The 16,551-nt window shown below is 48.8% G+C and overlaps 1 protein-coding gene across 1 annotated transcript in view; it reads left to right on the top strand.

Annotated features, from left to right (window-relative positions):
• Window positions 1–1,317: 1,317 nt before the first annotated feature.
• igdcc3 (immunoglobulin superfamily, DCC subclass, member 3) overlaps window positions 1,318–16,551 on the top strand; it is a 28,315-nt gene continuing 13,081 nt past the window's right edge. Inside the window, exons 1-4 of the mRNA XM_064337994.1 lie at window positions 1,318–1,573; window positions 2,106–2,243; window positions 7,780–7,938; window positions 10,510–10,675. Coding sequence (XP_064194064.1) covers window positions 1,318–1,573; window positions 2,106–2,243; window positions 7,780–7,938; window positions 10,510–10,675 — 719 coding nt within the window. The remainder of the gene's footprint in view (window positions 1,574–2,105; window positions 2,244–7,779; window positions 7,939–10,509; window positions 10,676–16,551) is intronic.

Genomic DNA, 16,551 nt, shown 5'->3' with positions numbered 1-16,551 from the left:
AACAATCACATAATAATAGACATTGATTTGTGTGTCTGAGTTCTTTGATTACTTTTAACACCTCTCCATGGGCTTCTTACACTATCTCTCTCCTTCAGTTTCTTTCTGCTCTTAATTATCAGGTCTTCAGATAATTTGAGTTGTGGGAGTCGACGTTAACGGCATTTGGGATGGGACTCTAATCAGTGGAGATGTGATGATGACGATCTCTCCCTCTCTCTCTCTCTCTCTCTCTCTCTCTCTCTCTCTCTCTCTCCCTCTCTCCCTCTCTCTCTCCCTCTCTCTCTCAGCCTCTCGTTCCCTCCACCCCTCTCTCTCGCGTCCCTCGTCTCGTCTTCCGTCTCCTCGCCTCCCCCGCCCTCTCAGCTGGGGAGAGGAGGAGTCGTGCGGGCGGGACCGGCGTGCGTTCCAGTGAGATAGGCTACCAGAGCCCCATCAGCTGAAATGTCCGCGAGGAACGTCGCACTACGTGGATCCAGCCCCATGTTTGAAACTTTTTAACAGTCAATATACGGTAATCCTGCAGTTTTGACTTTTTAACAGCGTATATGAGTTCGCAAACGTATTTCAACCTCTTAACTGGGATTATTGTATCCAATCAATTTCAAAACTTTATAAATTACTTAATGTAATCAATTCAATTGCACCATAGATATTGACTATAAGATGTACCCCATCAAATTTAACTTATACAGGAATTATATATAACCAACTGAAATTCCTCGCAGTGTTATATAGGTATTATTTGTAATAGTCTGAAACATTTGTACATTTATGCAGGGATTTCCCCGACCACACCCTGCAGTGATGATGAGGGTTTCTAGAACCTGCGAAGCAATCTCATTGGACACCATTCATTTGTTTTGAAGAAAACACCGATTGGACAAGAAAAACAGTAACTATGGCCAGGAAAAGTCCAATCAATGCCGTCTTCATTGCAAATGAAGTTTATCCAATGAGATTGCTTTGCAGGGTTAAATAACCCCCGTGATTGCTATGGGGCATAGTCATGGCAGAGGTAGGATCACTCCTGATGTCACATGTAATCCAGTAAAACCTTACACACTCAATTGGGATTTTCCTTAACATACTGTAACTTCAACTGTGGTGTGCAGCCATTATCTTAAATACAGGCAAAACAGTCACATTCTTCTGGTAAATGGATGGTAAATGGACTACATTTATATAGTGCTTTTATCCAAAGCGCTTTAAAATTGATGCCTCTCATTCACCCATTCACACACACTCACACACACACCAACGGTGAAAGGCTGCCATGCAAGGTACCAATCAGCTCGTTGGGAGCAATTAGAGGTTATGTTTCTTGCTCAGGGACACTTCGACACGCCCCAGGGCGGGGCACCGAACCGACAACCCTCCGACTGCCAGACAACCGCTCTTACCTTACCTCCACCCTCCTCCTCCTCCTCCTCTCCCCTCAGGTACACGCTCCTGCCCACGGGGGTCCTCCAGATCACGGGCCTGCGCTTGGAGGACAGCGGCGTCTTCTGCTGCGTGGCGCACAACAGCGCAGGCGTCAAGCACAGCGCCGAGGCCAGCCTCGCCGTCTCAGGTCAGCCAGCCAGCCAGCCAGCCAGCCCGCCGACCCGGCACCGGCTTCGCCGCCTCGGGTTACTCTGGTCACCGCTACAGAGCTCTGCGTTAGCGCGCCGCGAGCCTGTTCGTCCATTTAGTCAATTAAAATCAATGAATCGATAGTCGTTTTAGCTAGCTGAAAAAAACATTGTGTAAGCAAATCGTAATCTTCGTAACACGCAGGGAAAGTGCTTGTTTTAGAGTCTTCTGACATAGCTTACTTTGTGAATTTTCGGGAAAGAGTTTCTTAGACAGTGCTGCTTTTTCTGGGGTTTGACGTGACCCCCTCCTGAACTGTACTGTCTGTCATTCTTAAACGAATTATTAGCAGTCATGTGATGTGAATATTAATAGATCAGATCTCTCAGCTTCAATTCTGGCTTTCTCTAGTCCCTTAACGAACTAATCGGTGGTAGCTCTACCCTGTATTACTGATCTCTGGCAAATGAGTTTGGCATTTCTGCATTAATTAATCCCCTCGATCCTCCCCCCGTCCTCACTCTTCCCAGGCTCTCAATCCTCTGTTTACAAGGAGCCCATGATCCTGGTGGGTCCCGAAAACCTCACGCTCACCGTTCACCAGACCGCCATTTTGGAATGTGTGGCCACTGGATACCCGCGCCCGATCGTCTCTTGGAGCAGGCTAGGTGAGAAACGTGCAATTGATCTAAGATTTTGAAGTCTTGTGCTGAAACAGCAGGTGTTAAATGTGTTTATAGATCTGCGTCGCGCGGAAGAACATGCACTTAGCATTTAGCAGGAGCCCACATTCAGAGAAACACACCTCGTTTTGTTCATGCTGTGTACCATGTGTATGGCTGGATATTTACTGAAATAATTCAAATTACATTACATTTTACATTACATTTATTTGGCAGACGCTTTTATCCAAAGCGACGTACAAAAAGTACATTTCATGGTCATAGATAACTGCTAAACACAGGTTCAGTGAGGTACAATACTTATTTTGTACAGTCATTTCTAGCCAAGAACACAGTTTAGTTCACACAGTGAACGCTATTCAGACCTAACCTCTGCAAAGCCAACTAGGCAGAAGAATAAGCTACAGTATTAGGACAAATACAAATTACCAAGAAGTGCTGGGATGGGGCAACATGTAACAAGTGGGGGGGGATTTAGAGTGAAATATACAGCATGGTGGTGGTTAGACTAGGAATAAAATTATGAACCTTGATCAAGGATACACTAGCAGTGTCCCACCTGAGAGTCGAACCGACGAGTTCCAAACCCAGTTGTATTATATTGCCCTGACCTGACATAATACTTCTCAATCCATGAAGGACTGCTGGTTTGCATCAATCAGAAACTTTGTTATAAACACCATTTAGGCACACATCCTCCGTCCGTCCCTCCTGCTGGAAAGGGGGATGAGAGAAAACATCTTCTTTAAAAACTGACCCAGAGAAGTCTGCACATGGTTATGGACCTCAACGCGGTTTGCCTCTGCATTATTTATGATGCAGCATGAACACAATATAGTTATATTTTTCCCCTAGACCTTGCAGTCAACTGGCTGGAGGTGAGAGACTGAAGTGGGGACAGCAACCGCTTTTCAGTTGTTAGATGCTGCAAATTTTATTGGTTCATAAGCTGTGAGTCTTATTGCATTTTTAAGGTTAAAGTACGGGTATAATAAGATTCATCCAAAAAATTTTAAATCAATTTCCTGCTTTACTCACATATATCTCAGTTTTTGCTGAATAAAAAAATGCAGTAACCAAAGCAATTCATTTGGCACTTGGCAAAAAACTGTGTATTGAGGAGTACACACAGGAGCATCCTTTTTTTACTCGTGAATGCAGTGATATGCTTTCTGCAAATGGTGAATCTTATGCTCTCAGTTGGACTGGTTTTCTGTTAATGAAATGCTCAGCTTCTAATTAATTTCATTTAAAATTTCTACCCATTTGTCCTTTTTCATTTTGCTGTCCATTACGTGTCTTTTTCATTCATTGACTTTTAAAGAGTTACTTTATGTACATATGCTAAGGAAGCGCAAAATGCACAATCGCACAGACGGTTGTAAAAACGCCTATTTTAAAAGTGATATTGTGAAAATATTGGTCATTTATCATTTCCAGAATATTACCAGAAAGGTAAATTACGTTTGTACATCCTTCTATAATGGAGCACTCCCTTCTTCTCCTACACGCATTTTCACACGCAAACGCACGAATGCATGCACGCGTACATACACACACTGACACAAACACACGCACGTCATTTTGTAAGGTTAAAAATGCATTTATTTGATTGGTCCTTTCCTTTCCTCAGTAAAAAAAAAGGCAATTGCCTGCCTTAATATCACAAGACCAGATGTGCATGGGGTGGATTGTTACCCCTTTATTGCCTGCACAAGCCATTGGTTTTTAGACGGTTACAGATTATTGCGGTTGTTGAAAGTGTCTCTGCCAGACATTCATCTTGTTGACCTCAATGTAAATTAATGGAACAAAAAGTAGTTTCTGATTACTGCTTCCAGGGAGGCATTACTGTAAATGATGGGATGCGTGCGTGTGGGTGTGTGTGCTGTATGTTTGCGTGTGTGGGTGTGCGGTTCGTATGTGTGGGTGGGCGGTGCGTGTCGTGTGGCGTGTGGCGCGTGCGGTGCGGCGTGTCTTCTCCGCACGCGTCGTTTGCGTCCGCGGTTGCGCGTGTGCGCGCGTGGCCCCCCGTGTCGACGCCTGTTCCTCTCGGAGCGAGCGGCACACGCGCCTGCGTTCTGTCAAACCGGGTCGTTTTCCGTGATCGATGCCCTCCTCCCCGGCCGGTTCCGCACAGGCCCGCTGTGAGCGGCGCGCGGACGGGCGGGCGAGGACGCGGCGAGATCGAGACTCCGTCCTCCCCTCGCGTCTGTCCCCGACAGCCTCTCGGCCTCCCGCCTCTCAGCGGCTCAACGCCTGCTTTGGAGCTCTATCATCCAGTCTGAATTCTCATTCAAAATTTTTACATCTCGCCCCTGACTCAACACCCACCCTCCTCCTTCCCCCTCACTTCCCCACCCCAGCACTCCCCACCCTTTCCTTATTTCCCCCTTAATCAGATTTTGGATATTGCTTTTGCGCAGTGTTGCCGGAATTAAATGCTAACATGATGGGATTTCCGCGTATTAGATTACAGGGGGAGTGAGCCCGCGGTAATGGGGGTAATGGATCTGATAGCTTCGCATCAGTCGGTGCCTTTAATGCGCCCGCTTGTTTGTCCGCTAACGTTTCGTCGGGAGCCACCGCCGCCGCCGCCGCTCTTAGCCTCCTTCCCCGGGCCCGCCGTCTCCCGCTCGCGTCTCTAATCCGGTTAGCGCCGGAGCTATCCGCTTCTCCTGAAACCGCGCGAGGGTCAGGTCCCTCTACACTTAGGGGAAGGGGGGAGGAGGGGGGCGGTTAACCACTTAAACTGCGGGAGGGTCAGGTCCCTTAGTATTTAGGGGATTGGGTTGGGGGGGGGAGTTGGTGGACCATTCGGAATGTGGAAAGATCGTGTACACCACGAGAGCTTTTGTTGCCGAACTCAGACGGCCCCGGTACGTGCTAAAAGGTAGCTTACGTGCTAAAGGGAGTTTGGTGCTGGGCTCCTGTCCCCGTTCCCAAAACCGGCCTTGTATCCACTCAGCCTTTAGCAACTGTGGTCCTCCACCGGCAGCTCACCGCTCAAGACCCCTGAGAATTGCACAGGGCTGGCGGCTTCTTCTGGAGCCTCCTCAGAAATGGACCCGGCATCGTGTCAACCGTTCACCACGGGGGGAGAGGGTCGTCACGAGGCCAGCCGCCTATATGAGGCGGGGGGCGTACGTCCTATCCAGCATCTTGCCATCGTTCTCTCTCTCTCTCTCTCTCTCTATCTCTCTTTCTCTTTGTCCGTCTGGCTCTCCCGCGTCCCGCTCTCTCCGCTCTCCTCTCCTCCGTTCTCTCGCTCTCTGCCCTGACGCTCGGCTCCGTCGGTCGTGTATTATTGACGGAGGAAAGAGAGAAAGCCCGGGCGAATCTCCTGTCCCGGAAGACGTGCTCAAGCGCCTGCTAAATCTTCGTTGCCGCGGTTTATTTTTTTCGACACAAAAGCTCGGCCCGCCCGCGCTCTGAGTTTCGCTCATCGGACCGAGCGGAGCGTTAGCCGGGCTCTTTTCATTCGGACGGGCGGGACTGAAGTAGAGAAAATCGGCGCACTCGACCTTCTCGACCCGAATCCGGATGCCGTCGGGCGTGAAAACGGCGTAGCTATCGACACGACCGTCGAGGTTTTTTTCGAAGCTTCGTTTAGAAACGCTGCTCTCATTTCCATTTAATTCATCGTCCTCTCACCCGCTCCTTCAGTCTTGATTGAATAGCGGGGATTGGCAGAGCCGAATTCCCCGGGTTTTGCTGTTGACTGATGCAGTGCTCGTGTATACATTCTTTGAATTACCGAGCCTTGAATCCTGGATATTTGCATTTTATTTTCCGGGTTATTCTCCAGAAATGGTTAAGTTATGGTAATGTGCCCTTCTGAGGCAATATTGAAGCTTTGATGTAATCACGAAATAAATGTGGGAAGAAAAAAAAAATTTCCATTCTGTTTTTTTTTTTTTTTTTTTTTTTCCCCCCCCATCGCCGCTTCATTTTATGCTCAGCTGCACAAATGGCGGGGTGCGGGGCGAGAGGCGGCCTCGTTTCGGGCGCGGGGCAGGCCATATGGCCCCTCTCCCCCCTGCTGCCTGGATGGGGAGATGGCAGAGTCCTGTGTCAGCCCCCACCCCCCCCTCCACCCCCGCACCTGCCGTATTTGCAGGCGTCCCATTTTCCCAAACAGCTCTTTAACACCTAGGAGGCTGGAGCGACGCGAGCGGCAGATGCTAGGCTAAGAGATGGAGCCAGCGTGGGGACGGGGGGGACGGGGGGGACCTTTCGCCGCCACGTCGCGATCTCTTAACGCGCGCGCTCGTCCTACCCCTGACTGGAGAGGAAATGGGCTTAATGCGAATAATTGTCACGCAGGAAGAGGGGGAATAATCAGCCTCCATCCCCGCTGGCTTAACGAGGGCGGGGCGCGGAGGGCGTGAACAGGAGCCCCGGCGAGGAAGAGGAAGTGTCTCTTTAGCGCTGGTTGCCTCCTGTCAGAAAGCAGGCTGAGGGGAAGACATGTTCTGATATTCCCACTTAACCACATTATTAGAGGCACGTAAACACGCATGGTCGTGCACACACACACACACTTGCATACACACACACTCACACACACACACACTTGCATACACACACACGCACACACACTCACACACACACACTTGCATACACACACACGCACACACACTCACACACACACACTTGCATACACACACACGCACACACACTTGCATACACACACACGCACATGCATGCACACACACTCACACACGCGCACACACACAATCTCACACTTCACCCCAGTGCCAACCCGTCACTCTCGCATACGCCGTGAAACCATGGCAACGGGGATCCTCTGCGTCAGCGGCTGAGCGTACCCTGCGGTCGGCGTCGCGCGTTCGCGTCCTTTTCCCCCCAGCGCGCTCCAGGGACGCGCTCGACACGCTCATCAGCGCTGCTCTTGTCCTAATCGCCGTCGTCGTGGTCAGCACGGTCCTTGTCGCCATAGATACGTGCTGCACGGTCTGACCTCTACTGTCCATCACTGCAAGTATGTCGCTGAAGGAGCGAGTTGTATGTGATTTTTTGTGACTGGTTACACATAAAAGTATCGCATTTATCATATGCCGTTATGACATCATATAACATTTATTTTTTATTTTAAAAACAATACAAATAACCGCTTCATTCCCTATATGTTTCTCTTTTTTGGAGGGAGACACTGAGACTGAAGCAACATCGACGCAACCGTCCGTATAATGTACCTCCGCTCTCACACGTTCTCTCTCACCCTCTATCAGAAGACTAATAATATTTACATTTTTAGTGATATGACATGTGTCAGGCCAGTAAAATATTTCTTTTGTAGTTTAGCCTCTGAACATGGCAGCATTGACCGAACCTTGTTCTTGACTTCCCTTCCCAGTTGGCCGTGTGGCGCTTCTGTTTCTCATGGTGAATGCGTGGTGCTTCCTCCCCCCCCCCCCCCCCACGTTCTTCTTGTCAAATGGACGCTTAAGGTCTGTTTCTAAATGCGGTTCTCTCTCTTCCTCTCTCCGCGTGCCAGACGGCAGGCCCATCGGCGTGGAGGGGATCCAGGTGCTGGGCACGGGGAACCTGATGATCTCGGATGTCAGGGTGCAGCACTCCGGCGTCTACGTCTGCGCAGCCAACAAGCCCGGGACGCGCGTGCGCAGGACCGCGCAGGGGCGGCTGGTGGTGCAAGGTGAGGGGAGGGGAACATCTCTGCCGGGGGGGCAGAGGGGAGGGGGGGGGCTGGCAGAGGGAGTCCTCAAGAGAAAAGGGGGTGGAAAGAGGGAGAAGGAATAGGGCGTGCTGAAATGGGTCTGACGACGGAATGGGAAAAGGGGTCAGCATTTCTACCAATTTTTTTTTTTTCCTAAAGTTCGACCCGCTGCTACCTGCGGCCTCTTTAACCCTTTAAGGTGTAAGATCACAAGCGTGCGATTAGAATCTTCTTGACCGAGCGTTCTAACGCTGATGTAACGATCACTGCTGGTAATTGAAAGCAACGGGTGTTCCAGAACATTCTAAAGACCCTGCTCCTCAAAGGCATTAATGCACTTTCCCCCGGACCCCCGCCACCAGAGCTCAGCCCTGATCGGTCGGAGGTGGTCGGAGCGGGTGCAGACTTCCTGTCGGCGCGGTCGTGCGCTGTTTTCCGCGCGGCGCTCAGGGTCACTCTCACGCTCTCGTTGACGGAGGGTCTCTCGCTACGCCGGAGCCGCTAGCGACGCCGTTCGAGGTCCGGAGGATCCCTTCCGCGAGTCAATATTTCATTTAGTCTCCCCCCGTCCGCCGCGCCGGGCAGGGCCCCTCATTAAAGCCGTCCGGGTGAAAGCCGGGTTGTTAATTACCTGTCGATTTCCCAGGTTTGATTTATTTGTGGGAGAGAAACCCCCCAAAAAAAAAAAAAAAAAAACGAAAACGCGTCTTCGTCCGAGGTTAGATCAATCTCCCGTCTGTTCCCGCGGCGTTCGCTCGCGGAGCTGCGCTTCAGGGAGGGGCGTCGCCGTTCGACGGACGCGACGCGGCGTCGCGGAGCTGCGGAAAGCGCGGCCCGGCCGCGGAGCGAAATGGCGGGATTGAAGCGGAACGGGACGGGGACGGGGGTGGGACCCCGGCTCTTCCTGCGCGCCGCTGCTCGATGCGCCGCGCACCGCTGCTCGGGCGCTGATCAGCAGCGTGCGGCAAGGGCGGCGGATTGATGTGCTGTCCGCGGCCAGATGGGGGGATGCGGCGTGCCCCTGATCGCCGCAGCGCACCTCGTTTACCGCTGAGAGGAGGAGAGGAGAGAGGGGAGGAAGGAGGGGGGATAGAGAAAGAGAGAGGGGGGAGGGCTCATAAGGTCTCACGTCAATACTCGCCCTGCGCCCCCCCACCTCCCCCCCCCACCCCGCCCCCTTCCCTTACGCAACATCTGCAGAGAATGCTCAGGGGGGCTTGCATGTAGCACAGAGCGTTTGCCCCCCCAGCCCCACCCCCCACCACCACCACCGTGAGCTGTTCCAGTGTGGTTGGGTTCACAGGCGATTACTCATCCGCTATTGCTCCCTGAAACCTCGCGAAGCTTCCATCCAGGTGTCTTCAAAGCCGCCTACGGACAGATATCAGGAGCTAGGCTTGGATAATTTCACGTTAGCGCGTTTATTCATTACTTCTTTAATGCGATGTACATCGCATTTTGTCTACGCATGCACAATGTTTATTTCATTTGTGATTTACGTAATATGTAATACGATAAATATCATTCAAAATTCAGATTATTGGACAATATAATATGAATATATCTAAAATTTACATTTTTACTATCATCATGCTTAGGCTGCTGGGATTTGCATATGTGGAAGTGAGGATGTGCGAAGGTAGCAGGGGATGGGGTGAGAGAGAGAAAGGAGGATAAGATGCTTACATAGGGATGACGCTTACCAATAATGCTTTCAGAATGTTTCAAAGCATTTTCTAAGAATAAATAAATGTCCTCTCAACCCTGTGTCCTTCAGTAGCGTTTATTCTTTCAGTGATTCTGACCTGATGAAGGTGGATACAAATGTAAAAAAAGACTGATGTACCTGTAGGGAACCTTCATACTAATTTTGCTGGAATGTTCTGGAACCAAAAAAAAATTGTTAATTGAGATATGCCCTCAAATATGGGTTGGAAGAAACACCACAGCTTTATTTGTTTATTTGTCCTTAATTTATCATCTGTGTCCCTGAACTGATCCTGTTCATCTTGTTTATTCATCCTACACTTGAGCCAGTTTTTCATAACTACACTCAAGATAATCTTGTTCAAAGCTGGGCTTCTGTTTCTAACTTATCCGTTAATGCCTTTCTCATATCACCAGCGTAGTGCATTTGATCTGTGAGGATTAAACTGTGTGTGTGCGTGCGTGTGTGTGCATGTGTGTGTGTGTGTGTGTGTGTGCGTGTGTATGTGTGTGCGCTTCAAAGAAGTAATGGGATGTCAGTCTGAATGTAGGGTCTGAGTAAGGTCACTGCTGTGTGCTGTCAGATCTGAAGCTACAGGATTCATACTGCACACGGGATTCAGGAAGAGAAGCGCAGTAAATCAAACGGAAAATAGGGCTTTGGCACATGGGGACCTGCCAAAAAACCGCACGTATCCTCCGGTAAAAAATTGCCTCATGTACTCTGCATTGATGTCTGCAGGGGGGACAGAGAAGCAATGGGGTTTGAAAAATGTTTCTTTTTTTTGTGTTCTTCTTTCACTCCAACTCTCTCTCTCTCTCTCTCTCTCTGCCCCACCGCAGCCCCCGCAGAGTTCATCCAGCCCCCCCAGTCCATCGCCCGCCCGGTTGGCACCACCGCCATCTTCACCTGCCTGGCGCAGGGCGAACCCGTGCCTCAGCTCACCTGGCTGAAGAACGGGCAGATCCTGGAGCCGGGAGGTCACGTCAAACTCAGGAACAACAACAGGTGCGGCGCGGCTGAGATTTACAGTGCATCTGTATCTGCAGAGCGATGGGCCTGGATCCAGTCAACATGTGTCCTTCACTACAGAATGTGGGTGGAATTGCGGCATGATGGTTTTGGAGCTGGGCTTCCAAATCAATGATTGTGGGCTAGAATCCTTGGCAGGACACTGCCCTTGTACCTTAGAGCAAGATACTTAACCTGAATTGATTCAGTTAGCAATGGCAACTGTATAAATGGATTGTATGGAAAATTTGCACAAACTGGATTAAGTGAATCTGCTAAATGCTTTAAATGTAATGTGCCGCCCTTAGGTGGGACACGCCCCAATTCACACCACTCCCATCTTAGGTGGGACATGCCCCAATTCACACCACTCCCATCTTAGGTGGGACACGCCCCAATTCACACCACTCCCATCTTAGATGGGACACGCCCCCCAGTTCACCCCACACCCATCTTAGATGGGACACGCCCCAATTCACACCACTCCCATCTTAGATGGGACACGCCCCAATTCACACCACACCCGTCTTAGATGGGACACGCCCCCCCAGTTCACCCCACACCCATCTTAGATGGGACACGCCCCAATTAACACCACTCCCATCTTAGGTGGGACACGCCCCAATTCACACCACACCCGTCTTAGATGGGACACGCCCCCCCCAGTTCACCCCACACCCATCATAGATGGGACACGCCGCAATTCACACCACTCCCATCTTAGGTGGGACACGCCCAATTCACACCACACCCTGTCCTTAGATGGGACACGCCCCATTCACCCGACACCCATCTTAGATGGGACACGCAACACACTCCCATCTTAGGTGGACACGCCAATTCACACCACACCTGTTAGATGGACACGCCCATACACACTCCATCTTAGATGGACACGCAATTCACCCACCCGTTAGATGGGACACGCCCCAGTTCACCCACCCCATCTTAGATGGGACACGCCCCAATTAACACCACTCCCATCTTAGGTGGGACACGCCCCAATTCACACCACTCCCATCTTAGGTGGGACACGCCCCAATTCACACCACTCCCATCTTAGATGGGACACGCCCCAATTCACACCACTCCCATCTTAGATGGGACACCAATAACACATCCCCTTTGATGGGACACGCCCCAATTCACACCACTCCCATCTTAGGTGGGACACTGCCCCAATTCACACCACACCCTGAGGTCAAAGAAACGCCATCACCATTGTATGTAGGGACATAACTTCGTTCTCACCAACCCATTTTATTCCGATGTATAAATCTGTTCCCTCTTTTCCACAGATGGCAGTGACTGTAAGGACGAGATAGGCTCAATGTGGGCTGCCCTGTTTTTCTCTATAGCCCCGCACATATAAGACTCAGTTCAGGTACTCTATTATTTAATAGTTGGGAGACCTCAGTGGTACGTTGCTCTGTATTTGACTTATGCGTAAGTTGTGCTTTTTCATATACTGCGCATCATAAGAAATTCATCACCCCGCGTGTGCACTAATGCATTTTTAAAGGCAGTATGCACATTTGGGAAATTGATTAAATGTTTTTGGGGTCAATTTGATTGAGCGATCCTTCACGACCACCCGGGACACGCTCGAGTCACTTTGACTGCTGCCTAAGCACACGCTGCATCTCCTCATTTATCAGGGAGGTGATAGAGCACGCAGCGAAAGATCGGCGCGAAACCATCCTGCGCATATAAACGCCCATAGAGCTGCTTTAACATGCAAAATTTTACAGTGTAGAAAGATGCAAAAAAAAATGCAATTTGAACATATCACACAACTGAAACTAGAATTTGGGACAAAGTGCTAGTGTTTATTGAGAGAGATCTTCTCAGGCACATCTCCTCCAGCTGATGTCATATTGACCCCGCCCCCCACACGCACACACACACACACAGGGACGCATACATCGCACTCTGTATAATATGATTGGTTAAGCGGGAGTGCCAGGTGTCCAGCTGCGTTGTTAACTAATTGGCTCTTAAACTGAGCACGGGGAATGGAAAATAGGACAAGCAATTTGTGAAATGGGAATTTATATATGTGCCTAGCTCAAGTCTGTGGTTGTACAAGTGTGTGTGTGTGTGTGTGCGCTTAATGAATAGGTGTGACTGTTTGTCCTTAACTGTCTGACGAAGTCGTGATGGTGATTGTGTGTGTCTGTGTGTGTTTGTATTTGAGTTTGTGTGATTTAGCACGACTAAAAAGATGGATGGTTGTCCTTTTGGCATTCCAGCCTTTTCCCTTAGGATTCTGAATTCAGCACAGAATATATTCATTACCTGTGGGTGTGCGTGCGTGTGTGTGCACCTGTATGTGTGTGTGTGTGTGTGCATGTGTGTGCGTCCATCTGTGCATGCGTGTGTATGTGTGTGTGTGTGCGTATGTGCATGTGTGCGTGTGCATCACGTTTGCATGTGTGAACCTCGACCAGTGGCACAGAGGGTCTGAAGACTTTGTTTTGTTTGTGTGATACTTCAGATGAATATTCAAATCATGGGCCTGTTTGTGAACCTGATCCAAAGCCCAATGCTTTCCTATAGCATCCATAGGGCATGTACTGGAGAGGATCGGAGGGGCCAGGCAGTGAAGCATATGCTGAGTTCAAAAGCGCTTGTGTAGAAAATCTAGCTTTAGAGAGATTTAACAGCCTGTGAAAACCACACTGCATTGCATTTGTAGCAGTTTGTGAAACAATTGTTCGTCTGGTCCAGTAGTTTAGGGAAAATGTAACATTTTAATACCTTTTTATAATAGAACTCCCACAGAGCCTTGTCTACAATGTGTTATCTATACCCGGGTGCCTTAGTGGCTCAGAATGCCATTGATCAGAACTGATCACGTGACTCCGCTGGCCCAGCAGACTCAGTGAAGTCGATTTCTTCCAGTATTGAATGGATTGAATTTTATGTTCAAACACAAGATGAATTGTTTGTAAAATATGTAATTATGATAAGTTTGCTTCCTATTTGCCAGCCGTTTGGCCAAGAACATTGGTCGTAATCAAAAGCGCATTGTTCGTTGCTAGGTTTTAAAGTTCACAGTTTGTACAATTAGCTAGCTTGCAATTTTGTATGTAAATGTATGTAAAAATGAAATGTTTCCAATGTAGGATTTTTAGCCACTTCACATGTAGTTACACTGTCTACAATGTCTGGGTTGAATTACATCAATTTGTAGTCATTCTATTGCAAGCATGAACTTAAATGTTCTCAGTAAACTGTTTGGTAGATCAGTCTCTGCGTTGTTAGCTTGTTAACAATATAATTTACATAGTACACAATTTCAGCTTAGCTTTCTACATAGCCGTCTTAGCAAGTTAACTGGGGTAACTGCACATTATTTACCCTGTTAGCTAAAACAGCAGCAAGGTAAGCTAGTTGTTTGCCACTCACAAACACATCTTTATTAGATGGCTAGCTCTCTCTCCCTTTTCTGTCATACAACTACATGGAATGCAATTAATTGCACCACGAAGGGGTGTATTTTGTTGTATTTGTAGCCAGCTTTGACCAGTTCAGCTGACGTGGGACATTGCAATTATTACACCGAGATGTTACTGCTACAAAGCAGTAGTAGTACCATTCTGGGGAAGGTTCTAGGCCTTGAAACAAGATGTTCAAATTACATATGTATTGTAGATTTGTCTAGAAAAACATATTTTCACTCTCTGTTTTTCATATGAAACACACCTATTGTTAATTTAGTTTCACAATACCATGGAAGTTTTATTCAGAAGCCTGATATTCCTCATTCACTTTAACAGGAAGCTCAGATTTTTTTGCAGCTACTGCGCAGACTTGCGCAACACAGGCTTACTTCTGGGGCTTCAACTTTGTGTCTTGTGCATGGTGCATGCCTACCTGTGTATAAACTCAGAATGTAGGAAATTTGGGAGGAGAAGCAGGCTGAGATTCCCAGTGGCCGAAACTAACGCTAACCGCTCTTCATACTTGATGGCAACCTGAGTTTCTGTGTATGCCTGAAGCGCTCAATTGAAGAGATCTCGTACTTCCCTTCTCATGTAGAGTTAAAGGCTGTATTGTGTGGAAGGTTCTCGTTCCTTGTACTTGAAGAACCGCCTGTTCTCAAGTCAATTCGCGAGATAGTTGCTTTTGTGGCCTAGAGCAGGCTCTGTGTGATCAACATTCCCATCTCTTCCTACCTCTGGTCAGATGATTCCAAGCTGTGTGTTTGTGTTGTCATGCCTATTACGGTACACTGTCTTCCTGTGTCCCTATAAACACTGCTTTCTGATTCGGTCATATGAAATAGCATGGCTTACTGCGTTACACTTAGGTAGATGTATTTGCGTTTCGATAATTGAAGGAAACCCCGGACATGATTACTGGGGATTCTGTGACACGGTGTTTTGGCTGAAGTCCAAAAATATATATTGTTTTGGATGTCCTACGGAGTGGCATACCTACTTCTTTGCATTGTTACGTCGCTGTCCTTCGGCACTAAGATGTGTGCAGGTCAGTAACATTTCAATTGAAATAAATTTTTTACTAAACTTTCAAGTATGGAGCTTGCTATGGGGCAAATGATTTGTGCTTCAGTCTCTCTCTCTTTTGTATGTAGATGGAGTCACAGGTAGAGTTCATCCCCCTCCCCCACCCCCAGCTCAGCGTTGGCTCCTGAGTGGCTGGCTGTGACCCCTGACCCCATGCACAATCAGTCATCATCAGGAGACAGATCCCTTCAAAGACAACACAGCCCCTCTGCCCCCCCCCCCAAAAAAAGAAGTTTCCCCGCGGCCCCTTTTTCTTTCATCTGTCTTCACTCTCTCCCGTCTGCCTGGTGAGAACTGGACCAGCCTTCTCGACACACCCCATCCCTGAACACACCCCCCCACCAGACCTCCGCCCCTTTCCCCTCCCTTCGACTTATCTGTCATCCGCTAAGTTCCTCCAAACTAACGGCAAACGATGGGCTCCAGTACGTACGGTCAGACGGATCCCCCCAAAACACACCGTTGTTTCCTCTTTTCCTGAGGATTCGAAGACACTGCTTAATCTATTGTTCTTTCTTAGTTTCTGTCTTTCCTTTTTTATAATCCGCATAGGAACGTTCATCTCCAGCTTCACTGCATTTTGATTATGAGTGCCATTGTCTTATGCTTGAATAGGGGGCGAGAGACTGAGAGAGACAGATAGAGAGAGAGAGGAGGAGGAGGTCAAAATCAAGTTCATGGCTAAGTGCTTTGGTTGTGTCTGTTTGTGTTGGACAGTGAAGTAAATAGTTGAAAGCACATCAGTCAGATCTGTTTAGGTAGAGTGGACCGTTTTTTGGTTTAAATACCTGAACAACTTGCGTATTGCTTGTTACAGCTCTTGTAAACAGAGCCATGATTTATTCAGTGATCTTCCTAAGCTGTCAGTGCTAAAAAAGGAAAGTGGGATATGGACACGGTAGAGACTACACATAAATCTTCTGGTCATTTTTCCCTGGATGTGGGTTAAATGCCGTGCGTCATGGTACAGCAGCGGTGTCTTCACATTGGCCCACTTTTGAAATGACAGGAAGTGATGCCAATGACAGGAAGTGCTCTGCAGGCCGGTAAAGCATCCTGATACCTGGCTGGCAGAGGGGGGGAGGGGCCCGAGCTGTGCACCAGTGTCATGTGTCAGACGCAGCGACACGTCCGAAGGACGAGGGGCCACCAGGATGAGGGAATGTTTCCAGCGAGTGTGGAATTTCACCAGCCGTTGGGTTCAAGGCTGGTTTTCAGATCTGGGAAACGTGTGTGTGTGTTTGTGCGTACGTGTCTGTCTGTGTAGGTCTGTTTGGGTCTGCTGTGTGTTTGTGTGTGTGTGTTTGCGTGCATATGCATGTCTGTGTTTGTGCATGTGTG

This window comes from Anguilla rostrata, chromosome 5 (genome assembly GCF_018555375.3).
Source record: "Anguilla rostrata isolate EN2019 chromosome 5, ASM1855537v3, whole genome shotgun sequence".
Taxonomy (NCBI): domain Eukaryota; kingdom Metazoa; phylum Chordata; class Actinopteri; order Anguilliformes; family Anguillidae; genus Anguilla; species Anguilla rostrata.
This window is presented reverse-complemented; position numbering and strand designations above follow the sequence as displayed.